Source organism: Jaculus jaculus, chromosome 9 (assembly GCF_020740685.1).
Source record: "Jaculus jaculus isolate mJacJac1 chromosome 9, mJacJac1.mat.Y.cur, whole genome shotgun sequence".
Taxonomy (NCBI): domain Eukaryota; kingdom Metazoa; phylum Chordata; class Mammalia; order Rodentia; family Dipodidae; genus Jaculus; species Jaculus jaculus.
The window spans coordinates 131,127,001-131,154,664 of NC_059110.1; the positions used below are offsets into that span (position 1 = coordinate 131,127,001).

Below are 27,664 nucleotides of genomic sequence, written 5' to 3' on the forward strand. Positions count from 1 at the left end.
GAAGCAGGTGATGAATAGGGGACTGCAGGAAGCCAGCTTCCCCAGTGAACTCCAGGCCACACAGCTGCTAAGAACAGTCACTTGGATTTTTCTTCAGTTTTGGTGGATTTCAGGGGGGAAAACTGCTGTTATTTAGAATATGTTGTGTTATTTTCGGCGTGAGAATCCATCTTCAAAAAAGCTAACAGTAGGAGCCTGCTCCAGATCGATCTTGTTTCGTGCAATGAATCGCCACACTACCTTATCTTAAAGCTATAGCATTCATTTCTCCAGGAGTGCACACAGCACTGAATCTTACAAGTTCTTTTCTTTTGAAATTTGAATTTCTCATCCCCTAACTACAAATCAAGAATTAAAAGATAAATTAAATTTTATTTATAGCATATGTTTAAAAATATGTTCTTATTGTGACTTTTCTTAGAGAGCTGGAGAACGAACAAATTTCTAAGCATTCATAAATGTGATATGGTTCTTAGAAGAAAGTATACTAGCTCTTAACACAAGTACTTACCAGGAGAAAATAATGTCCAAGTGATCTGGAAAGTTGTATTTTGGATCTGAGACTAAAGATGTATTCTAGAGGGTTTATTTAAAATATAAATACTTTTCCATATATGGAAAATAACATGTTTTTCTCCTGATAAGTGTATGTGTGTATACTATTCCAAGTAATAAAGTTCTTTGTGATTATTTAAAATAAATGTGTATGTTTAATTCTGTGATACACACAAGTGCAATGTTGATCCCAATAGAAGAGAAAATTGCCATTATTAAAGCACTTTTGCAGGCATCCAAGTCTATGAATTATTGAACTGGAATATTTTTAGTTCTTAGACACATTATTATTTCTATTCAGTGTTATATTATTAGTTATCATTGTAATAAAATTAAAAAAACTTCAGTCCAAATCAGTTAAACACATACTGAAGGAAAGAAGGAGGTAAAAAGTTCTACTGAAATATCCGAGTGTGACTTAAGTTGATAAACTAAGATATTTATAAATAGCCAAATCACCTATAGTTAGAACAGAATTACATAACTCCAAACCTCTATAGCCCCCCAAAAGATCCATGACTAGAGAGTGTGGATTCATTAGCAGTGATGTTGAATTGTTCTATGGTCTGCTAGTAATGCATTTACTGCTACAGCACTTCCTAACCTGAGTTCCCTGAAGTGTTCCTATAACCTGATCAATGACCCTGCCCATGATCAAATTTGCTTCTTTATTAAGAAAAACATGAAATACTGATGACAGAATTTAAAACCCAATCTTCCTAAGGAATTATTAGTATTGCACCAGGGACTGTTGCCCAGTCATTCTTCAAGAATAAACTTCAAAGTCACAGAATCCCTTATGTGAAAGCTGAGGCCTGTTTGTGTAGTCTCAGTGCCACATTGCTAGCTAACTTATACATGCCATGGGCCTAGGCTTCCTCACTATTAGTACCTTCTTCCAAGCATATTCTTCTCTGCTTAAACAGAAGAGTCCATAATAAAAGCTCAGATACTCTGGGGAAGTCTTAATGATAACATTTGTATCTACAAAGGGCATCACTGAGGTGAAAAATCCAAGTTATCCAGGCTCCTGGCCCCTCCACATAAATAAAGATTAACAGGGTCCTTCTGACTTTCTAGTATGTCCCTTATCTGTAAGCACAACTCAAAGGTAAACATGAATGAGCATATCTTCCTTACCTTGGACTCCTAGATACCTTGGGTTGAGCAACAATGATGTCTAGTAGAGTTAATGAAGGCAGGTGACAGATTGCAGAAGATGTAAAAGCAAACAGAATCACAGGGTTGAAGACTGAGTGATCAGTGAGCTTCTTAGTTACGGGGGTGGGCTGAGAGTCTTGTATATGCTGAAAAGGGGACCAGGATGTACCATTTACAAAGGCTGGGGAAATAAGTCCCTATGGTACAGTATGGAAGAGGGCTTTAAGATCCCTAACTCAAGAGCACTGAGTTGTGGACCAGATGACGATGCTGGGTACTGAACAATCTAACAGTCATATTAAATGCAAACCTACACATCACATATGGACAATGGCAGTCATTAGCCTTTATGAAAAAGCATCTGGTAGGCAACTGGATGCTGCACTTGATGGCTCTGTCACTGGGACATAGGGGAGGAAACAGCATTATTGCTTTAGAGATACCAGACTGACATACATGAAGCTGCCTTTCTTTGAGGTCAAAGTAGGAGGAGAGTATTCTGTGTACTGTGCACTCTTTAGCACAATCTGATTCAGAAGTCCCAGGTAGAAGTTTTAATATTCTCAAGTCTTTAAGAGCATAGCCCTTTGCCGCATATGGAGTTGATGTACATTTATGATAATCCTTCATTGTAGGTATCCTCATGGAAATGTTACCAGCTTTTGCAGGTAAATTAAGTTCTTTTTCCCTTCAGAATTGTGGAACCAATAAAAGACCAAGAACAAATTTAGCAGTAAAGGGGAGATGTTTATTCTTGGCAAGAATAGAAAAATTAGGAAGAAAACTTGCAAATCAAGTTCTCATCCTTTGTGTGTCAGGAGGTTGTAGACACAGGGGGAACAAAAGGAATGTGGGGGAAGGAAAAGTTAATAAAAGGAAGGGCCAAGGTATGATGGCTCATGCCTATAATCCCAATACTCAGGAGGCTGAGGTAGGAGAATCACGATGTTTGAGGCCAGCTGGACTATAGAATGAGATCCAAGATCTACTAGTGCTATGTGAGACCTTGCTTCAGAAACTGAATAAACATAAATAAATGTTAAAAATGTAAATGAAAAGAATATGGTTATTTCTTTTCCTGGAAATAGGCAGAGATTTTCCAGGAATTTGGTAACTCTCCCACACATGTATACTCTTTTTGCTCCATTACAAAAATTCCAAGTATAGCCATTATAACTACCAACTGTCATTTAATGTGCATATGGGATTATAATGAAATAAGGTAGTCTGGTGGTCACTTGCACAGCCATCTTAGATCTAACCAAATCCTATCTGAGTCCACTTGAAGAGGAACTTCTGGTTTAGACACCCTTTCCTCCAAAGTAAACAAGATTGGGGCTTAGAATTAAGCTAGGCTACCTAGGCCAGTGCTCAAAGTACCACATAAAAAGGCCTAAAGGCAGGAGCACATTCAAGGCCCTGAGCGTTTCCCTGGCTACTGTTTCAAAGTAAAAATGGTGATAGCAAATATGGCTTGGACATATTTTAATAGATACATATATAGAAAAGTCATTCTCAGTACACCATCCATGGAAAACTAAGATATTCCTTCAGTAGATATTTCCATGTCAGAAACTCCAGAGTCAGAAATATAAATTATAGATGTGACAGAATGAACTACGGCACATTGAAAAAGAGATATTATGATATAAAAATCTAAATAATCTCAACAATTAACCAAATTACACAATTTGTAGACTCCACACCTTGGTGTTAAGACTAGATTAAATTCACAAGACACAGGGAGTAGGCCCTCCCTATTTTCTAGCTAAGAAAGGGGGAAGAGAGGGAAATACAATTGGGAGGTCTTGGGGGAGATCTGTTCAAAAACTCAATGACAATGAGATAGAAATATGAAAGCTTAGGGAGAGCATGAAAAGAGTTAGAGTATAAGTTACTCTCAGCCCAGGAACTTTCCCTACAGTGTCATGGCAGTTGACAATTCAGACGATGCCAGAGAAATGTCCCAAGCAAACAAGGCTTCATCCTGCACATCTTGGCACTGTGACTTCTAGGTAAAGATAAGAGGGAAAGACTAAAAACCAGAGTCCATTCACAGGCAGGAACGAAACCAGGAAAGAGGAGCAATGCATTCTCCTTACAAGAGGCTGAAAGGGCAGCATCAGGACAGCAGAGCAGTCTCACTTGGTGACATGCTCCTTTCCTCCCTATTCCTTGGAAGCATAACTCATGACTTCAAATAATACTGTGAACTTTTTCTCATGTCCCAATTTAGAGACACATGGACTGAAGATGTCTCATTTACATTTCCCTCCTCTTCCCAGATGGAGGACAAGGAAGTAAATGCATGGAGTAAAAATGGTTTCTGGGGAGAAATGACTAAAACTAGAAAAACTAAAAATTGGGGCTAATTCTCTCTGCTTGAGCATAGGCTTTCAAACCCTCAGCCAAGCTTGTTCTTTTTTTCCCACAGATTACCACAGGGAAATACACTTGCTTGTCAGTCTAGTTTTGCTGCCATGACAGAAATCACTTCTGCCTGGCATTGGACATTGAGTGCCCCACATGATATCTACCATGTCGGAACACTATGGGTTGTTGAATATAGCCTGCAAGTTCCATATCAACATCTCCTACTGCTGGCCCTGGAACAAAGAAAGCTACAAAAAGCTAGCTCCTTGATGGCACTGGTACCCCTACCACCAGTGAGCATCACGTAACAACAACAACAAAAAAGATTCTAATACTTTTTTGTAAGGGTGCATTGGATATTGTGTTACTTAATAATTGACTCCAAACTTTAGGGTGTCTACAACCTACTCTCTGCCTTTGGAGTCACAGCAACAACATTCCAGCACAGAACAGTTCTACCAGGCCACTGAACTTTTAGAGCAATGCCTTCATGAAAATAGGAATGAAAGACAGTCAAAGAAACCAGCATATCAGGAGCAGAAGCAATGTGTCATCTGCAGAAGGCATGTGGTTCTAGGATCCAAGGTTCCTATAGGAAACAAAGAGTCGTCCATGAAACTGCCAGATCAGCAGCTCAGTTTAGTTCTCAGAGCTGAAGGTTCTGTTTAGGAGTTGAAGGTTGCGCAGTAATTGCTATCAGAGATGGTAAAAGGGCCTGTCAGCATACTCCACGCCTTCATTCCTTTTTTCCCTGCAGCCCACTATACACCGTTGGGGACAAGAAGCTCCTGAAGTTGGGAAGCTTAAGAGTGCTATAGGCTAGAAGCACTGCAGGCATTACCAAACTGGTAAGCGAGAGGGCTCTCTTTCTCACTCCACCCTTCTGCCAATGCCAAGCACCTAACCCAACCGCTCACACTCCAGTAAGGGGGTGTGCTCTACCACTGAGCCACACTCTTGACCCATTAACCCAACTGTTCACACTCCAGTAAGGGGTGTGCTCTACCACCGAGCCACACTCTTGCCCCATTAACAATTTAAAACACTCACAGGGCTTAGGGGTGATGAGTGGCAAAAATTCCCCGGAGATTTTGAAGCTTTCTGAAAAATTAGCTATTGGTTTCTGTGTTCTTATATGCCAGATACCTCTTGAAACTCAAAGGATTCTGATAATCAAATGGTCTTTTTCCTGGTTTAATGATGGTCAACTCAAGCCATACAAATTATAGATAAGACTCCAATGGGAGTGGTATGTCGTAAGTATATATTTCATTTATCTTATATCTGTCTTTAGTTCAGGATAAATGTGCATTTGTCTTAACTTCATGTATCACTGCTGTTGGATAAGTATGAAATGTAACATTCACTTAAGTTTGTCAGCAGGTATGGAAGTTAGGAAAACAAACACCCAGACAGCTTATAAACTTTCTCACCTGCCATGTCAAATAGTTTATAAACTCTCTCACCAGCCACAATTTTCATCGTTTTGAATGGAGCAATCATAAAATAAAATCAGCAGCAGTCAGAAGAGAGCCACTTCCCTTTGCTCAGCACTAAATGACTTGTCTGTCTATGGGGGTCTTTTCCATGGCCTAACTGGTTGAGTGACCTGTCCACCTACGGGGGTCCTCATGACCTGCATGGCTGAGTGAGCTGTCCATCTATGGGAGTCTTGTAAATCAGTGGCTTGAGTGGTTTAGTGACTTGTCCACCTATGGGGGACACACGGTTTGTTCATGGCCTGAATGGCTCAGTAGCGTTTTTGTCCAAGGTGAGTCCTTCCTGTGCACTGCACTCCACCATCGGTGTGCTCTTCTCCATCGGATCCTCACTAGGAAGCACGTTTGATCTCGTTTTTAAAATCTCTGCCCTGGCCCCAGCTTCCCCTGTAGCTACCACCTCATTTCTCTGTTCCCCTTCAATTCAAAACTTCCTTAAAGGGTTGCTCACGTCAAATTCCTCCTCCACCCATACCATTCGGGCTTTGTTCTCACCTTCTATTACAACTGGTCCAGTTGGTTAGGCACCTGTCCGTTTCTACCTAACGCCCCTCCTGGCAGCACGTGCAACAAATGGCTACTCATTCCTTCCTGGAGCGCTGGCTGCTTTGCTTTACCTTTTACCTACTGCTGCTTCTTCCACTTTTGTGTCATTCCTAACTGCTGGCATACCCCAGGGCTCAGTCCTGGGACTTCCTGTGTCTGTCACTATCCCCCCCTAGATGCTCAGTGTATAGCTTCTAAGCCACATGCGCTCCACCCTGCCTCGCGCTCCATTTCACAAGCCTTGACAAATCCTGCCGATCTGACCACTCGCCGTCATCATGCCACTTCCACTTTGTCCTTGCCATGGTGAGATACTGCCAGACGACCACCATCATCTCCAACTGAGCTTCCACACCTGCCTTCACCACAGCAACCAGAGAGATCATGTGAAAACACGAAGCAGATTCTGCTCAAATGAGCATGGCTTCTCATCATACTGTGAATGAAATCCCAGCTCCACCACAGTCTAGCACTTGATATAACCTGCCTTCTACCTGGCCTGAACACCTACCAACACTCTCTCAAGCTCATTCCTCCACTCTAGCCACAGAACAGCTCATTCTAGTTTTGAGCTGATTCTTGCCTCTGCCTGGAAAGGTGTTCCCACACCTAAGCTTTTTGCATAATTTCCCCTGTCCCTTCCTTACTATGAATATCACTTCAGAGTCCTCTATCAGCAACCTAGCTAAAATAACTACTTATATAAATAGCCCTTCACTCAAAAACACTGCCTGCTTTATTTTTCTTCAAAGCAAATGTCATTGTCTCACCTTCCCTCAAATTATACTTTGGAAAAAGAGAGAACTTTCTTATTGTTATGTCCTCAGAATTCAGAATAGTGTTTGGTACCAAGCATCTGCTCTATAAGCATGCATTAATGAACAAGAAGGTATTCATTCCATTTTATATGTTTAATATACCTAGACATTGCAAATAATGAGTTTTCCATATGACTCTCCAGGAAATATTTTTAAATGAAATACCTCTAAAACTAAACATACATACTCTTCATTGGAGTTCTAAAAAGATCTGCCTTCATCCTTGCCCTCTTGATTTCCACTTTCTTTTAACCACTTTCTTAACCTAGCTTAGAAATATGTCAGAACACCCATCCCCTCACCAGAACTAGAAGCAGAGGACCTTCTTTGACCACCTTTGTCAAAGTTCCAGCCTATTCTTTGGATCCAAGCACTTGTACTGGGCCAATGGCCAGACCTGGAGCCTCACTTTTAGCTATCTAATTTTGTCAGCTTAATGACTAGGATTTGGGTACTTATTCTGTAGCTCAATGTGTGATTCAAATGGCTGTTAAAATTAATTTTGGAGCTGGAGAGATGGATTAGTTGCCTCTGAAGCCTAAGGACCCATGTTTGATTCTCCAGATCCCATGTTAGCCAGATGCCCAAAGGTGAGGCAAAGGCAACTATGCATATGCTCACTAGGTGGCACAAGTGTCTGGAGTTTGACTGTAGTGGCTCAGGTCTGGGCATGCCAATTCTCTCTCTTTCTCTTAAAAAAATTAAAAATAATTTTGTAGTATCATGAAAGGATTACATTTGTCTTGGTCACCACTGAGGAGCAGCATGGCTACTACATAATTGGACATCAAAATTTATTTATTACATACTGGAGAGGCAGAGGATGTAGCTCAGTGGCAAAGAATGTATGGGTTTTGTCTATAGCAGTATACCCATAAATTCACAGTCATTAATCACATCTAAGACCTCAATATTAAAGAAACATTTTACTAATTTTTTTGAGTCAAATCAATCTCACAACTACCAAAATGATTACTAATGATTCCAATTTAAATCAGCTCTCCTGTCGATATAACTTCTCTGGCCTCAGCAAATGAGGGTACTTTCTAGCAAAGAAAGGATAATATCAGCCAGGTCTGGTGGCACACACCTTTATTCACAGCACTTGGGAGGCACAGGTAGGAGAATCATTGTGAATTCAAGACCACCCTGAGGAATTCCAGATCAGCATGGGCTACAGTGAAGCCCTACCTTGACAAACCAAAAAAAAAAAAAAAAAAAAAAGAAAAGAAAAAAAAGATAATATCTAGTAATGACTATGGCTATGGTGAACCTATGAATTTCTGTGCCCTGTCACCCACCTTTCTCCTCACTATATAAGCACAGGTTTATGCTTCTCTGCTCCATCCAGCACCTCCATTAGTGGTGAGTGCTTCTCACAGGCCTACAGTTGCAAGATACCCCATGCCAAGGAATCTCTTTTCTGCTTCCTTTCATCCTTTCTGCAGTCATGTTGTCTCCTATAAACTAAAAAACCTCACAGTTATTTGACAAGGTTTTTTGTTTGTTTGTTTGTTTGTTTGTTTGAAGCAGGGTCTCACTCCAGCCAAAGCTGACCTAGAACTCATTTTGTAGCTCAAACTGGCTTCAAACTCAGACAATCTGCCTGCTTTAGCCTCCTGAGTGCTGGAATTATAGACAGGCATGAGCCACCATGCCCAGCTAAATAACTTCATTTAAAAGAGACCTCTGTATAAAGCAAAGGATTTGGAATCCTTGCTGCTTTTTTGTTTGTTTGTTTGTTTTTATTTATTTATTTGAGAGTGACAGACAGAGAGAGAAAGAGGCAAAGAGAGAGAGAATGGGTGTGCCAGGGCCTCCAGCCACTGCAAACGAACTCCAGACACGTGCGCCCACTTGTGCATATCTGGCTTAAGTGGGTCCTGGGGAATTGAGCCTCAAACCGGGGTCCTTAGGCTTCACAGGCAAGCGCTTAACCGCTAAGCCATCTCTCCAGCTCCCTTGCTGCTTTTTAATATCCCACTGGTCTTAAAATTTCCCACTTGCTTATCTTACATAATTGCTGTTTTGTCTTCACCACTGACTTAGCTACCAAATATCTTCTTTCACAATAATGGCAGTTTGTAAGAGGTTGGTCCTTGAGTGATTTATTTTTATTTTATTTTATTTTAGATGTTTTATAATCATTGACAATAAGCATTTATTCTTTCTGGTGAATTTGACTACTTGTTGATCTGCTGAACTACATTTCTTTTTATAAAAGCTTTGTAGTGAAAAGGGAAGATATAAAATATAAGATTAAAGAATGATATGACAGGATTGCCAAAGCAAACTTTCCATAGTTCAGGAAGTCCTTGCATGCCTGACTGGCTGTTTGTTTCCAACATGAATGAGGCTTGTGAAAAGACAATCAGAATTGTCTTTTTTGTTCCATTGGGTTATTCAGGAAAGAAACAGGAAATCCTGATGAAAGCTCAGGCTTTGCAGGATATTTGTGCTAGTGTTTACTCCATGTGCTTGATGTTTTTCTTTCCACGTGTGCACACTTTATGCTTGTGTTTGGGCCTGGGGATTTGAACTCTGCTTTTCTCACATCACTGGAGTTCCTTGCAAGATGCTTTCTATATGGGTGAGGCTCAGAAATTCAATCTGGAGAAGGACAGTGAGGCCCAGAAGGCACCAGTCATTCATTTCCTCTGAATATCAGTTCCTCCACTATGATCGTGAGGATAAGGCTGGATAAATACTTCTAAAACATTTCTACCAAAAATGAATAGTACTCCATGGGGGATCTGAATGTATAGGCTCTGCAAGCTGGAAGTTTCTTTGAAATGTCCTATTTTATGTTAAAAATTCATGAAAACACTGAATTTTATAAAACAGGAAAGTCTATGTTTGTTTTAATATGAATGTTACCTCAATAGTGAGCCTACTTGCTTTCTTCTAACATAAGTGAGTCCAATCCTCCTGGAAACACTCATGAAGCCTCATATACACACTTGCTACCCTGCCAGGACTCACTTTGTGTGAGCAGCAAAGGCTGACCAGCATCTAACTGCCCTGCTTGCTGAGATGCTATAATCATGGCATTTAAATGTTAACACTTTGGAGAAAAAAACCAAAATAATAGAAAACCCATCACACTTGCATTAGAATGCTAACTGAGAAAGGAGATGGAAACAATGGCATGACAAAACCAGGGAGGAAAGAGCTGGGCATGGCACCAGACAAGTTTACGTCTGTCAAGGGAGTGGCTGAGTGCCCATGACTAGAGGCTGGGCATCTTGAACCTGGAAAGGACTGTCCCACTGGGATAGCTCCAAATGCATAGCATCCCTGCACAACCCTCCTGACAAATACTTCAAGACCTACTAGTGCACATTACAACAGTTCTCCAGTAGAGCCACCTCAAAACTGCTCACCCTATCCCTCACAGTTCCACTAGACATGAGGTCCATCCTGATGCCTAGACTCCTCAGCAGTGTTTCCAGTACTGGTTATGAGCAACAGCTCAGGTCCTGCTTTGGATCCTCCACCTTTTCAGGGTGTGACATCCAGCCAGTGACGTCACAGACATGCCTCATCCCACACCTAGAAGACGGGAATCACGAATACATGTGCCTACCTCATAAGAGCATCATGAAGATGGAAAGAGCCTGAACACAGAGAACACATGTACAGCATGCCTAACCAGAGGCGTCTGCAGAGCTATAGGCCTACTGTAGTAATGAGAGACACCCAATTCTCTCTAGACTTCTCTTGGTCAAATAACCTAATCCTTTAAATATTCTTTCTGTCATAATCCTAGACTTCTCAGTATTCTAGAAATCCTTCACTAAGCATGTTCAGGTTTATCAGTGTCCTACGTAAATGTGAATTTCCTTGCTCACTACATGACGTGAACTGTAAACAGACATGGCTCTAGTCTATTATACCATTGTCCGAGACACTATGATCCCTTTGTTTCTGATTCTGTCTTCTTTTTTAAAATTTTTGTTTTTATTTTTATTTTTGAGAGCAACAGACAGACAGAGAAAGAGGAGGGGGAGAGAATGGGTGTACCAGATCCTCCAACCATTGCAAACAAATTCCAGATGCATGCACCATCTTGTACATCTGGCTTACGTGGATCCTATGGAACATGAGCCTCGAACCAGGGTCCTTAGGCTTCACAAACAAGCACTGAACCGCTAAGCCATCTCTCCACCCTGATTCTGTCCTTACCTCACCCCACAAAACTTTTGCAGCTAATTTTCTAAACCAAAGCATAGCTTTTTATGTTAAATCCCAAGAAATAACCTACTTAATTCCAGCCTGTTTGAAGCTTCCAAACACTTATTCTTCTTATCCTATATATTGACTTCCTGTCTGAACTCTAAGTTAAGAAAATCTGACTTCTAAATCATCACCAATGACTTCCAAACACTTAAAAATCTCACTCCAAGTTCACATGACTCATTTAGAGATGACCATGTGAGGTTATCACTTAATAACAAAAAATGTCACTATCCAAACCACATTTTGCCATTAGTGCCCTCATGAGGCACTCCATGAGATGGCTCAGGGGAACTTCATGAAGGCTACATCTCAGCTTCCTCTGTATGTTCCAGTCTGGCTTCCCTCTCAAAAGAGGAAATGACAGTAGTTTAATTAGCTTCATTTTTGGTATATATGTCCCGATGTGTGTAGATCACTACTGACTACACACCAATCACTTTTCATAATCAACTTTCATTATAAACTTTTTTGAGCAATCTGAGAAATGTGTTCATTAATTTTTTTTGCTAAGCAAATATTTAAAAGTTTTCAATAGTCATAGCATTACTCCAGGAAGAACAAAAATGGTTGAAATCCATACCAACCTGAGAAGTCCTAGCATTGCTTAAATTTCCCATTATAACCTACTTTTATATTATCTCCTCTTTTCATGAATGAGAAATACAGATGAAGGTTGGAGAGATGCCTGCAATGTCTAACAACCTGAGTTCAATTCCCCAGGACCCATATAAAGCCAGATACACAAAGTGGCACTTGCATCTGGAGATCTGGAGTCACATGAAGTGGCTAGATGTCCTGACACATCCATATTATCTTTCTCTCTCTCGCTCCTTGCAAATAAATAAATAATTTTTTTGAAAAAATACAGATGAATCAACACAATGGTGTGTGGCTTCTACTGATAGTATCAATTTTGTGATAGATTCACCAGTCTTCTTTATTGCATTAAGTATCCTCCTGAGAAAAGCCTTTAAGTTTAGTGTACTTCCAAATAAATTGTATTAAATGTACATTTACAGTAAGGATGTGACATTTTTATAATGTACAACATAGAAGGTACAGGGACTGGGGAGTTAGTTTCTTTGATAAATTGTTTGCCCTACAAGCATGAAGACTTGAGTCTGATCCCCCACAACCATATAAAATTGAGAGGCATGGTGGGTTTGTAATCTCAGTGCTGGGAGCAGTAGAGACATGTGGACCCCTGCGGCTTGCTGGTGAACTAGTCTATCTGAATTGGTGAGCTTGAGAGACCCTGTCTCAAGAAGAGGTGGATAGAGGAGGGGCTGGAAAGATGGCTTAGCAGTTAAGGCGCTTGCCTGTGAAGCTTAAGGACCCATGTTCCACTCTCCAGACCCTATGTAAGCCAGAAGCACAAAAGGTGAGGGAAATACAAGGTGGTACACGCCCACATGTGGTGCAACAGTCTGGAATTCAAGTGTAGTGGCTGAGGCCCTGGCACACCAATTCTCTCTCTCTCTCTCTCTAAAATGAAAAAGAGAGGTGGATGGAATACCTGAGGACAGTATCTGAGTTGTCTTCTGGCATCAACATACATGTACACGTAACTGAGTGTACTTCTAAGTACATACTCATGCACACCATCCAAACACATACACCAATAAAAAGTGGATGATTCAGAAAAAGATTGAGTTGGGATTTCATTGACTAAAATATACCATCATTGTTAAATATTTCTGTCTGATTTTTGAGACTAAGATTAGACCAGGAAAAGTAAATTTCTATCATGACACAGTAGATACTGCTAGACTATTCCAAACAATGTTTCATTAATTTAAAATTCCACTAGCAACATATAAAATAATCAATGTCACTAATTCTTTGCCAACTTTGGATGACACATCATTGTTAATGCCAATCTGCATTCTTGTTAACATCTGAAGATGTTTCTACATGATTCTTGTTCATTAACTTCTTCTCTGTTTCTTTCCTATGCCAGGTTATTAACTGAACACTAACAATTTTCTTATGATTTATGCTAACTCTTTATTTATTTATTAAAATGTATTAATAGAGAGTCACTTTACCTAACACATCTACTCTAAATACTATATAATAATTTTGAACCTTAAAATAAGTTATTTCAGCTAAATATGCTTACTTTTTCTTAGGCAGTTTTTCTTAGGGGTGTATAGATTTAAAAACCTGAAATTCTGCCAAAATAATGCCAACATAAATGCAAATCCTGAAGTTTCTTGGCTACACCTGGGCATGTATCTGTTATCTACCCAGTTGTCATCAAAATGGAGCCACCAGTTCTAAAACTCTCACAGAACACTTCATCCTTATCGCTCAAGTTATTCAATTAGCATTTGTATGGAAGGAATCTTAAGATTTGTTCCCCTCCTCCTCTGCTTCTTCATGTGTTCATAGAGGAGCTAACACTTTCCTGTTTATTGCTTCTCATCCCCAACTTACCACAAATCTACCTGGCAACTATAGCATAATACTTGCCCTTCTTAATTAATGCATTCCTATTACTACCTTTTCCCTTCTTACTCTTCACTCTTCAGTCGCTCAGTGAAACAAAGAGAACTATCAGAGAAGACCCCCAATATGAACCCCTGGCCTCCACATGCACATACATGTGCACTCGCAAGTATACACACATGCATGCACATCACATACAAATGGAAAACTTATTAATATCATTTTTATTTTATATAAATTGTCTTTTAAAAATCTGATAATAACTCCTTTGCACTGGATTTTGCAGTTAGAAAACATGAATTACCCAGATTTTGGCACCTTAGAAAATAACTAGTTAATGCTTTTTTTCCTTCTTTTTTAGGCTCTTCATGTCTTAATTATTTTTACACTATAAACATGTGAATAGTGTGAAATTCTTTATTATATTACTAAAGATGAATTTATTATGCACTTAAAGTACTATAACTATAGAATTCAACAGAAATGTTCTAAGATATATAGTCTACTGTTTCTTAGCATCTATAGCTTTGATGCTTTATGTATTCAAGAAATGCATGACACATGTTCATTTGTTAATTTCAAGTAAAAGGTTTAGTTAGTACACAAAAGTAAAGTCTAAATTAATTATACCATTAACACATAAGTCTATGTATGCTCCAGAAAATGTGCAGTTTTTCAGAATTTTTACTGAATTTATATATCTAACATGCTGCAGATGCATGTTCTTTAATTGTGCATAATTGAAATAATATACAAGATATTCTAAGATGTAACTTCTCCCTTCATCAATATATCTTTCAAATCTGCACACACACAGATTGGAAACATTCTTTCTCATAAGGCATAGTATTTCAAAGGATTCAACATGATTTGTCATTTGTTTTATTTATAACTTTTTATTATTCTGAATAATCTTCCACAAACACATGGTGGTATATGCCTTTAATTCTGGCACTTGGGAGGCAGAGGTAGGAAAATCACTGTGAGTTCAAGGCCAGCCTGAAACTACATAGTGAATTCCAGGTCAGCCTGGAATAGAGTAAGACCTTATCTAGAAAAAACAAAAAATAAAAAACAAATTCTGAACCTGAGTTATAAAACTAATTAAAGTTTTTCTAGATATTAAGAATCAGGACAAGTTAAAAAAATAATAGTACATAACCATTCTGGGACTAGACCAAATTTTTAAAAAAGAAAGTAAGACTTAAAAAAATGAAAGGCGGACTTCCGGTTAAGATGGCAGCGTAGGTACCACGCCAAAGCAGCCTAGGGGGGAAAAAGACCAAAAAAACTCAGCAAAATACACACTTTTACTAAAAAGTGAGGTGTATAGGAAATTGAGGCGGCAGCGGACAAGTGGAAGAGTTATAGAGCATCCAGAGCCTGCACAGGCGGGAAGGGCGGCTCTGGCAGCTCGGCCAATCGCCGCAACTGCGGCGCAGCAGAAAACCGCCAGACTCTCGGCTCGAGCCGCAGGAGAAGCCAGGTGCGGGATTTTCCCCTCGCACCGCGCTCTCCGCAACTCGGGAAACGTGAGGGGAGAGCAGCAGCGAGCAGCGCGGAACCGCGAGGTAGAAGCACACGTGGAGCAGGGAGACAACCAGAGCAGCCGCGGCTCCCTCCCCTCCCCTACCCCAACGCCTGAACCCAGCTCCAGCGAACACAGCAGCGGCCCAGGACCGGCCACGCCAACTTGGGCTGACGGCGGGACCCAAGCAGGAGCAGAGTTCGGCAGCAACTTCAGTGGCTCCAGCACCGGTACCAGCGGCCCCAGCAGCAGCGGACCCAGGAGCGGCAGCGGCGGCAGATCCCGCAGCAGCGGCTTCGGGGGAGCAGCGGCGGTGGACACGGCAGCAGCAGCTTCAGCAGCGGTGGTGGCTCCGGTGGTGGCAGCTACGACATCAGCAGAGGCAGCAGCAGCAGCTCGGTTTGCCCCGTAGGAAAAGCAAGTGCCCAGCTCCAGAAATCAGAACAGCAGCACGACGACCCAGGCAGCAACTTGACTGAGACCAAAATCACCCAAGGTAACTGGGACTGCACCAGGGAAGGGTCTCACTTGGTCACAAGCTGACTTGGATACCTCAACAGACCAGAAATCTAAACCTCTTTGTTGATAGAGGACCTGGCCATTATAATAACTACTCTTGCATACATACTCGGGGCTGTTTTTGATTGAATGTGTACAGTGTTTAGTTAAATTTTAGAATCTACCTGTATTTTATTCTACTCAGCCTGCTTGAATACTCCTATAGCAGGGAAACTCAACCCCTAAGAACATCTTTGTAGATACTCTGAGAGTCTTAAGAGCCACACCTAATACCTTAAGGTCCTACCCTGAAAATATATTACATCAAATCAATTGATACAGCTAAGAATACACAGCTAGCTAGAAAATCCAAGCATTAACTTAATCCAGGATGCAAATTATATACATTATAACACAAGAAACACTAAAAAGCAAGACGATATAAATCCACCTAAAAGTATTAATGCATCAGAAATGTCCTCCAGTGAGAAAGAGTTAGAGGAAATACCTGAGAAAGAGTTCAAAAGAATAATTTTAAATATGTTCAAAGAGGTCAAAGAACACATGAAAATAATCAAAGAAGAAATCAAAGAGGAAATCAAAGGAATCAAAGAAGAGGCAGGACACCAATTTAATGAAATAAAGAAGGCAATACAAGACATAAATAGGGAAATAGAAATAATAAAGAAAAACCAGTCAGAATTACTAGCAATGAAGAACACAGTTAATGAAATAAAAAACTCTGTAGAAAATCTCACCAGTAGGATGGATGAGGGAGAGGACAGAATATCTAAGCTAGAAGACCAGGTGGCAGACCTAATGCAGTCCAACAAAGAGAAAGACAAACTTATAGAAAAGTATGAGTGGGAATTTCAAGATATTCGGGACACTATGAAAAGATCCAATATAAGAATTCAGGGCATAGTAGAAGGAGAAGAAATCCACTCCAGAGGCATAGTAGGCATCTTCAACAAAATCATAGAGGAAAATTTCCCCCAAGTTGGGAAAGAGGTGCCAATACAGATACAGGAAGCCTTTAGAACCCCAGCCAGACAAAACCCAGAAAGAACCTCTCCTCGCCACATTATACTCAAACTTCCAAACACACAAACCAAAGAAAAAATATTGAAAGCAGTTAGAGAGAAAAATCAAGTTACCTACAAAAGCAAGCCCATCAGGATTACAGCAGATTATTCAACACAAACTTTTAAAGCCAGAAGGGCTTGGAGTGATATATTCCAAGTTCTGAAAGATAACAACTGTCAACCCAGGTTACTTTATCCTGCAAAGTTATCCATTCAAATAGATGGAGAAATAAAGACATTCCATGACAAAAGCAGGTTAAAGGAGTATTTGAAGACAAAACCAGCTCTACAGAAAATACTTGATAGAATCCTCCATGCTGAACAAAAGGAAAAGCACATATATAAGGAACCTAGAAAAAACCAGCTATACTCAAATACCAGTTAACAGAAGAGAGCACAGGTAGAACCAGTAACACACACACACACACACACACAAATGGCAAACATAAATACACACCTTTCAATAATATCTCTTAATATCAACAGTCTCAATGCCCCAACGAAAAGACATAGATTTGCAGACTGGGTTAAAAAGCAGGATCCTACAATTTGTTGTCTCCAAGAAACTCACCTTTCTACAAAGGATAGACATTATCTTAGGGTGAAAGGTTGGAAAACGGTGTTTCAAGCAAATGGGCCTAGAAAACAAGCAGGGGTTGCTATCCTAATATCAGACAGGGTGGACTTTAGTCCGACGTTAGTCAAGAAAGATAAGGAAGGTCACTTTATATTGATTAAGGGCACACTCCAACAGGAGGACATTACAATCCTAAACATATATGCACCTAACATGGGGGCTCCCAAATTCGTCAAACAAACACTATTAGAACTAAGGTCACAGATAACACCAAACACAGTGGTGGTGGGTGACTTTAACACCCCACTCTCATCAATTGACAGGTCATCCAGGGAAAGAATAAACAGAGAGGCATCTGGACTAAATGAGGTCATAGAAGGAATGGACCTAACAGATATATACAGGACATTTCATCCAAAGGCTGCAGAATATACATTCTTTTCAGCAGCACATGGAACATTCTCTAAAATAGACCATATATTAGGACACAAAGCAAATATTAACAAATTCAGGAAAATTGAAATAATTCCTTGCATTCTATCTGACCACAATGGAATTAAACTACAAATCAGTAGCAAGAAAGGCTATAGAGCATACACAAAATCATGGAAACTAAACAATACACTACTAAATGATGAGTGGGTCAATGAAGAAATCAAAAAGGAAATCAAAAAATTTATAGAGTCAAACGATAATGAGAACACAACATACCAAAATCTCTGGGACACAATGAAGGCAGTTCTAAGAGGTAAATTTATAGCCTTAAGTGCCTATATTAAGAAATTAGAAAGGTCGCAAGTAAACGACCTAATGCTTCGCCTTAAAGCCTTGGAAAAAGAAGAACAAGGCAAACCAAAAAGTAGTAGACGGGAAGAAATAATAAAGATTAGGGCAGAAATTAATGAAATAGAAACAAAAAGAACAATCCAAAGAATTAATGAAACAAAGAGTTGGTTCTTTGAAAGGATAAACAAGATTGATAAACCCTTAGCAAATCTGACCAAAAGAAAGAGAAAAGAGACACAAATTAATAAAATCAGAGATGAACAAGGTAACATCACAACAGATTCCAGAGAAATTAAAAAAATTATAGGGACATACTATAAAAGCATATACTCCACAAAGTATGAAAATCTGAAAGAAATGGATGATTTCCTTGATCTATATGACCTACCTAAATTAAATCAAAATGAGATTAATCACTTAAATAGACCTATAACAAACATGGAGATCCGAACAGTTATCAATAATCTCCCAACTAAAAAAAGCCCAGGCCCGATGGATTCACTGCTGAATTTTACCAGACTTTTAAGGAAGAGCTAACACCATTGCTTCTTAAGCTTTTCCAGGAAATAGAAAAAGAAGGAATTCTACCAAACTCTTTCTATGAGGCCAGCATCACCCTGATACCAAAACCAGGCAAAGATAGAACAAAAAAAGAAAATTACAGACCAGTCTCCCTCATGAACATAGATGCAAAAATTCTCAACAAAATATTGGCAAACAGAATACAAGAGTATATCAAAAAGATCATTCACCCTGACCAAGTAGGCTTTATCCCAGAGATGCAGGGATGGTTCAACATACGCAAATCTATAAATGTAATACATTACATAAACGGGTTGAAGGACAAAAATCACATGATCATCTCATTAGATGCAGAGAAAGCATTTGACAAAATCCAACATCCCTTCATGATAAAAGTCCTACAGAGACTGGGAATAGAAGGAACATATCTCAATATAATAAAGGCTATTTATGACAAGCCTACAGCCAACATATTACTAAATGGGGAAAAACTGGAAGCTTTTCCACTAAAATCAGGAACAAGACAAGGGTGTCCACTGTCCCCACTACTATTTAATATAGTTTTGGAAGTCTTAGCCATAGCAATAAGGCAAGAGACACACATAAAAGGGATACAAATTGGAAAGGAAGAAATCAAGTTATCATTATTTGCAGACGACATGATTCTATACATAAAGGACCCTAAAGACTCTACTAGCAAGCTGTTAGAGCTGATCAAAACCTACAGCAATGTAGCAGGATACAAAATAAATACACAGAAATCAGTAGCCTTCATATATGCTAACAACAAACACACAGAGGATGAAATCAGAGAATCACTCCCATTCAAAATTGCATCAAAAAAAATAAAATACCTTGGAATAAACCTAACCAAGGAAGTAAAGAACTTATACAATGAGAACTTTAAAACACTCAAGCGAGAAATTGCAGAAGACACTAGAAAGTGGAGAAACATCCCTTGTTCCTGGATTGGAAGAATCAATATCGTGAAAATGGCAATCTTACCTAAAGCAATCTACACATTTAATGCAATCCCTATCAAAATTCCAAAGGCTTTCTTCATGGAAATAGAAAAAACAATCCAAAAATTCATTTGGAATCACAAAAAACCTCGAATATCTAAAATAATATTGAGCAACAAAAAAGAGGCTGGTGGTATCACCATACCTGATTTTAACCTATACTACAGAGCCATAGTAACAAAAACAGCATGGTACTGGCACAAAAACAGACATGTAGATCAGTGGAACAGAATAGAGGACCCAGATGTAAGCCCAAGTAGCTATAGCCACCTGATATTCGATAAAAATGCCAAAAATACCCATTGGAGAAGAGACAGCCTCTTCAGCAAATGGAGTTTTGAAAACTGGATAAATATCTGCAGAAGGATGAAAATAGATTCTTCTCTCTCACCATGCACAAGAATTAAGTCCAAATGGATTAAAGACCTTAACATCAGACCGGAAACTTTGAAACTGCTAGAGGAAAAAGTAGGGGAAACCCTTCAACATATTGGTCTTGGCAATGATTTTCTGAATACAACCCCAATTGCTCAGGCAATAAAACCACAGATTAACCACTGGGACCTAATGAAATTACAAAGATTTTGTACCGCAAAGGACACAGTGAAAAAAGCAAAGAGGCAACCTACAGAATGGGAAAAAATCTTCGCCAGCTACATATCTGATAGAGGATTAATATCTAGGATATACAAAGAACTCAAAAAGTTAAATAATAAGGAATCAAATAAGCCAATCAAAAAATGGGCTAAGGAGCTAAATAGAGAGTTCTCAAAGGAAGAAATACGAATGGCATATAAGCATCTAAAAAAATGTTCTACGTCACTAGTCACCAGGGAAATGCAGATTAAAACTACATTGAGATTCCATCTCACTCCTGTCAGATTGGCCACCATCATGAAAACAAATGATTATAAATGTTGGCGGGGATGTGGAAAAAAAGGAACCCTTCTGCACTGCTGGTGGGAATGCAATCTGGTCCAGCCATTGTGGAAAACAGTGTGGAGGTTCCTAAGGCAGCTAGAGATTGATCTACCATATGACCCAGCTATAGCGCTCCTAGGCATATATCCAAAGGACTCATCTCATTTCCTTAGAAGTACATGCTCAACCATGTTTATTGCTGCTCAATTTATAATAGCTGGGAAATGGAACCAGCCTAGATGTCCCTCAACAGATGAGTGGATAATGAAGATGTGGTACATTTATACAATGGAGTTCTACTCAGCGGTAAAGAAAAATGAAGTTATGAAATTTGCAGAAAAATGGATGGACCTGGAAAGTATTATACTAAGTCAGGTAACCCAGGCCCAGAAAGCCAAGCGCCACATGTTCTCTCTCATATGTGGATCCTAGCTACAGATGACTGGGCTTTTGCGTGAGAATGAAAATACTTAGTAGCAGAGGCCAGTAAGTTGAAAAGGAGACATAAAGGGTGGAGAAAGGAAGGGAGGAGGATACTTAATAGGTTGATATTGTATATATGTAATTACAATGATTGTAATGGGGAGGTAATATGATGGAGAATGGAATTTCAAACGGGAAAGTGTGGGGGTGGGGAGGGAGGGAATTACCATGGGATATATTTTATAATCATGGAAAATGTTAATAAAAAAAAAAAGATTTATCTAAAAAAAAAAAAATGAAAGGCATAGAAATAAGGAACAAATCTAAACTCCTCCACCAGAGCAGCACTCTCTCTCCTTGCCTCTGTATTTGAGAACCTTGTACCATAGTCTAGCTTTTTATCTCCTTATTACTACAGCTGAGAACCTTCCACCAAGCGCCAACATTCTTCCCCTTATTCCTATCCTTGAGAACCTTTCTCCCTGCACTACTAATAAACTTGTGCGGTAGTCATTTTTCTCACTCAAACAATCCAATCTTACTCTCTCAGGCTCTTGTTACTTGCTTTCCCTCAGACAGGAATGTCATGCCTCCAGAGTTTAGGCAGTCTCTAGGCAAAAATGTCAGGGCCTCCCTGATCCTTGCAGATGATTCCTCCTACCCTCTGTGTGACAAAGTTCATGGGTCAATTCAGTTAATTCAGAATCATTTCATATTTTATTCTTGGGGAAACTGTCTACCAAAATGTAGGTTCCTTGAGAAATGAATCTTGGTTCAGTCCAATGTCGATAGCAGAACCTGGCATACAGCAGGTGCCCAACAGTATTTTCTAATTAAATGGGTAAGTCAAATAGGGTTCTGACATGAGTGGAAACATTGAAAAATCAAAATACATGTCTCAATTAAATATTGATGTCAAGCGTCAGGGTAGGCTTCAGTAGAGTGTTACAACCTTGTATCTGGATTTTACTAAAACTGGTATTATTTTAAATATTTCAAGTATATTGGATTTAAAAGCCCTAGAAATATTTGTGTGTGTGCATGTGCGTGTTGTGATATATGTGGTGTAGGCACATGAGGGAAGGACAGAGGAGACTGTAGTTTCCTTGTCTATATTACTTATCTGTATGCCTCCTTGGGTCCAAAACAGCCTTTTTTTTTTTTTTTTTTTTCAGGCTGACAAGTTTGCCTGTTCCCCGCAGGGCTGGGGTTGGGGCATGTATGGACATGCCCAGCTGTTTATGTGGGTACTGGGGAACTGAACTCAAGGTGAATCAGAGCCTCTCAGATCCTTACGCTTGTGTGGCAAATGCTGAGCCATCTCTCCAGCCCCAGTAATATTCTTATTCTCAGAGGTTTTGTGATACAGAGATTTTTAGGAGGGATTATATATGAATTAAAAATTCAAAGGTATCAGGACAATGAAAGACTGACCTGCTGTTCGTAGCGCTGTTTGACTTCCTCCAGCTGCCACAAGAATTCCTTTGATTGTTTCTCACGAAGAGACTTAGATCTAGTCAGATCTGCTTCCACTTTTTCCATCTATAAAATTAAGAGTCAAATAAATGATCTTTTAAACAAAAACTATATTCTGTAGTTTAAAAAATTTGTCCATCCAGCAAAATGACAGACCTTGAATTCCTCATCAGTCAATGGTGAATGTAATGGGCAATAAAATAATGAAATATGTCTGCCAGGCATGGCGGCACACATTTTTAGTCCCAGCACTCAGGAGGCAGAGGTAGGAGGATCACTGTGAGTTCGAGGCCACTCTGAGACTACATAGTAAATTCCAGGTCAGCCTGAACTAAAGTGAGACCGTACCTCCAAAAGAACCAAAAAAAAAAAAATATATATATATATATATATATATATATCTCAACCTATTTTAGTATATATTAATAATTTACGGAAGGAAATTAAAATTGGCATGCATATGAGTATGTTCTAATATTATATTAACAGTATAATGAAAATATAACTTTGGATTTAAATATCTATTAAGTATTATTTTATTTTCTGATCATATATCTGATTATACACACATACACACATATATATGAAGAACATTTATAACTCAACAATAAATGGGTAACTAAAACCAGTTTTAAAATAGATAAGTGAGGGGTTTGAGAGATGGCTTATAGGTTAAAGTACCTGCCTGTGAAGCCTAATGACCCAGGTTCAATTCCCCAGTACCCATGTAAGCCAGATGCACAAAGATGGCACATGTATCTGGAGTTCATTTGCAGTGGCTAGAGGACCTAGCACCCCCTTTCTCTCTCTCTATATATATATATATCTGTAGTTTTCCTTCTCTCAAATAAGCGAAATATTTAAAAAAAAAAAACAAGTGACCTGAATAAATATTTTGGGAAATGAAACATACAAAAAAGGATATTCAACATCACTGTCATCAGAAACTACAAATTATCCCCAAAATGACTTAACCATTCTCACCTATTAGAATGACTTATTGAATTACTTAACTAGTGAGTATTATTAGTCAAGATATGGAGAAATCAGAACCTTCCACTTTATTGGTGGGAATATAAAATGATGTAGGCATGCTGGAGAAGTCTAGTAAAGTTACTATGTGACCTAAGAATTCTAGTATTAGGTGAAAAATGTAAATGTACCTGAAAAAACTGGTATACTAATGCTCATAAGTAGTAGTATTCGTTACATATTTATAGCCAAAAGAAGAAATAACCCAGGGTCCAACAATTGATGAGTGAGTAATCAAAAATGGGTTTGTTAAATGGAATATTATTCAACCATGAAACAATGAAATATTAATACATGCTGCAAGGGTTATTCTGGAAAACACTGAATACTATAGGCCATATAATTGCATTTATATTAAATTTGTCAGAATAGGCAAATCTGTAGGGAAAGAAATATCAGTAGTTGCCTGTGTGCAAAGGAGGTTTGGGGTGTATAAAGGACTGATAAAGGGAATAGTTTATTGGAGGGATGAAAGTGTCCTCTAACTGAGGTGGCTATGACTGTCCAACATCGTGAATACATTAAAAAGCACTGAGTTGTTTACAAATGAACTGCTGGTCTGTGAACTCTGCCTTAAGAGAGATACTAGTCAAATAAGTGAATAGTAAAAACAAAAGACTCTATCGCCTCCTGAGGCCTTCCATGACCCAATCCCACATATCTCTTCCTGGTGATAACACGACCACCACTACCACTCCAGACCATGTATTCCCATTGCCAGCTGGAATGTGCCAGAAATGTTCTTGCCTTCGGTCTAACATGACCCCCTGATATTCACAGGGTTTTAATTCTCAGTCTTAAGATTTTGTGTCCGCTTTACACTGAGGCACTCCAGACGACCCTGTTGTACTGTAAGCTGTGGACCTTCCCCCAGCCCCATCCTCCTAGTCCCCATTCCCTGTGTGCTGCTTGCATGTCACCTGCAGGTTCACTATTATGACTGCTTACAGCGTCAGTCCCTCCACTGTATGTAGCCCATGCTCACTAATATATCCCAACCATTCAGAACAGAGGCTGACACACACCACGGTTCAATGAATGACATTCAAGTGAGTAGAGAAGACACACTTAAAATCAAATGGGGTCTAGAATTGCTGAATTTCCAACATTTAGTGCAGAATTCTTTATAACGTATTCAGAAGAAATAAAGCAATGATATATCTCACTTTTTCTATGACTTTGCCTATGAAAGATGTCCTTCAGAGATACTCTTTGATATGTTACAAAGAGAGATTGTCTCGTAGACAGAATAGGAAAGCACTCGTGTATATACTATGGGAGCAGCACTTCCTATTTACAGCCATGCAGCACTTCAGCGTTTCCTGCACCCCATTCAGTATGATTTGCTAGTGTGCTTGGTTTTCTGAGACATTACAGCAAATGTGACACACACTGGCCATTGGGAGTCACCATCTACTTCATGTAACGTGTTGTTCTGTTTCCCCAGTGTGAGCTGCTTGTCCTCTTTCTCACGGCACACAACACCTTCTCTTCAGGTTATCTTTTGATAAGCTTTAAAGAGTGGTTAAAACATGAATACTAAAGGAAATGAATAGTAAAAAAATGTTCCTTTCACAGGTTTTTATGTTATATTTTAAAAAATCTTAATGCATTTAATCAGACATGATTAAGGCACAGAGACAAGCAAGCAGTCTCACTGCATGGGAACAATTATATCTTATTACTTAGTATGGCTAACCAACAGCACACCTCTCATTTAGGACTTTGGTTCTTACACTGAAGTTTCAAGTATCCATATTATGGCAAGGAATTTAGCTTTTTATAATTTCATTGAGAGTGGGAGAGAGAGAGAGAGAGAGAGAGAGAGAGAGAGAATGGCTATATCAGGGCCTCCAGCCACTGCCCAAGAACTCCAGATGCGTGTGCCACCTTGTGCATCTGACTTATATGGGTCTTGGGGCATTGAGCCTCGAACTGGAGTCCTTAGGCTTCCCAAGCAAGTGCTTAATGGCTAAGCCATCTCTCCAGCCCCAGGAAGTAATTCTTTTGCCAACAAGAATTTTGGCATATTCCAAACAAGCATGACAGTTCTGTGACTCTATATACATTTATTCTTAACTCTGGTGGGCCTTTTTAGATTTTTACTTAGTTACTAAATCTATAAGGTTACATTTTAGCTCTGTGATGTGCCCATGTCAGGCCTAGGAGTTGTGAACAAGGCTCTCTCTGGCCTAGCCCATCAGGAGAGGTAAGGAGCAGCTACGGGACCATGCACACCTCAAGAGTCCAGTGCCTAGTTCAGTCCAACGATGGATTCCAAATAGTAGTGTTACCTAGACAAAGAACACAGTAAGAAATACACTGCAAGACATTACTCTTAGCAATGGTACAGAGAATTTAGAAAAATCAATAAGAAACACAATAATTCTACTTTAGACCAAACGTAACACTCCACCCAGCTGCAACAGAACTGAACTTGCTTCTCAAAGGAACATGGGGCAGTATCTAAAATAAACCTTATATCAAATGACAAATGTAAGTTTTAACAAATCCAAAAGCACTGAAATCATACACATTTTATTTCCTAGTAACAATAGTATGAAACTGCAATTTGGTAATGGCGAAAAAAATCTCAAAAGGTCCACAAATTCATGGAAAGTAAACAAGTCAACAAAAGCAACAGAAGACAGACAATCATACCACAAGCCAAAATTTCTGTATACAGAGTGGGAAAATCAATAGAATGAAGAAACAAAGATGCAAAAGAAACTATATGTAAGGAGTACATGCAATAAGAGGTCAATAACCTCCACACACAACAAACTCAACTCAGAGAAAGAACACAATGACTTGAGCATTTCATAGTAGGCAAGGCCTTGAACATGTACCTCTCATGGGAAATATTAAAATGGAAATGGGCTCAACATCACTGATCATTAGAGAACTACAAATTACAGGCACAAGAGGTACTTCATACTTACTAGAATGATTACTGCTCAAAAGAGAAAGACAAGTTCTGGTAAGAATGTGTGCAAAAAGGGACCTGTACATGCTGTTGGTAGAAATGTAAATTAATACAGTGATTTTAAAAAAGAGCATTATATTAAAAAGAAACTAAAATAGAACTACCATTTGATCATCCAACAACCATACTACTGCATGTATATTCAAAGGAATTGAATTCAATATGTTGAAGAAATAATTGCAATCCCATGTTCATTGTAGCATCATTCACAAGAGCCAAGATATGGAGTCTTTCCAAACATTCTTGAACAGATAAATAGACAAAAGACAAGTGGTATATATACACAATGGAATAATGTTCCCTCCTTAAAAAGAAGAAAATTCTGCCATTTGCAACAACATGGATGAACCCTTGGGGGCACTATATTAAATGAATTAAGTAGGCATAGAAAAACAAAATTGCATGCTTTCATTTATATATAGAATCCTAAAAATCGAAATGGGCTGGAGAGATGGCTCAGAAGTTACGAGTACTTCCAGCACAAGTGAGGAAGCTGGGAGGGGCTGGAGGACTCTGAGTTTGAATACTAGAACCCATGTCAATCACTAGGAGGGGCTGGAGGACTCTGAGTTTGAATACTAGAACCCATGTCAATCACTAGGAGGGGCTGGAGGACTCTGAGTTTGAATACTAGAACCCATGTCAATCACTAGGAGGGGCTGGAGGACTCTGAGTTTGAATACTAGAACCCATGTCAATCACTAGGTGTGGACAAGTGTGTCTGCAGTCCCAGTCCTGCACGGAGCAGAGACTGGAGAAGCACTGCCCCTTGAGAAACCACCACAGCTCTGGAATCAGGGAAGAGACTCTGACTCAAGGAAATAAAAGCATGAGAAATGGGAAGGGACATTTGACATTCCCGTTGACCTCCACAAACGCATAGGGTGCCGCATCTGCAAACACATGTGCATTCACCACATAGCACATCACATTTACTACACACACGCACACACTCATTTGGAGAATACAATGGTGGTTTCCTGAGACTTTGAGACAGTGAAAGAAGGGAAAGGGGATATGTTCAAAGAGTACATAATATTAAAATAAAGTTTTAATTTAGAGAAATGGGCATTAGTAATTCATTGCACCTCATGGGAACTACAGTTAATAACATATGTTCCAAATTTAGTGCCAGAATAAATTTCAAATATGTTACCACAAATAAA

The 27,664-nt window shown here is 39.3% G+C and overlaps 1 protein-coding gene across 8 annotated transcripts in view; it reads right to left on the reverse strand.

Annotated features, from left to right (window-relative positions):
• The window catches only part of Cep112 (centrosomal protein 112), a 471,814-nt gene that overhangs the window by 242,095 nt on the left and 202,055 nt on the right, over positions 1-27,664 (reverse strand). For all 8 annotated transcript variants that reach the window (XM_045157990.1, XM_045157993.1, XM_045157994.1 and 5 more), the window contains one exon: positions 22,439-22,546. In XM_045157990.1, coding sequence (XP_045013925.1) covers positions 22,439-22,546 — 108 coding nt within the window. The remainder of the gene's footprint in view (positions 1-22,438; positions 22,547-27,664) is intronic.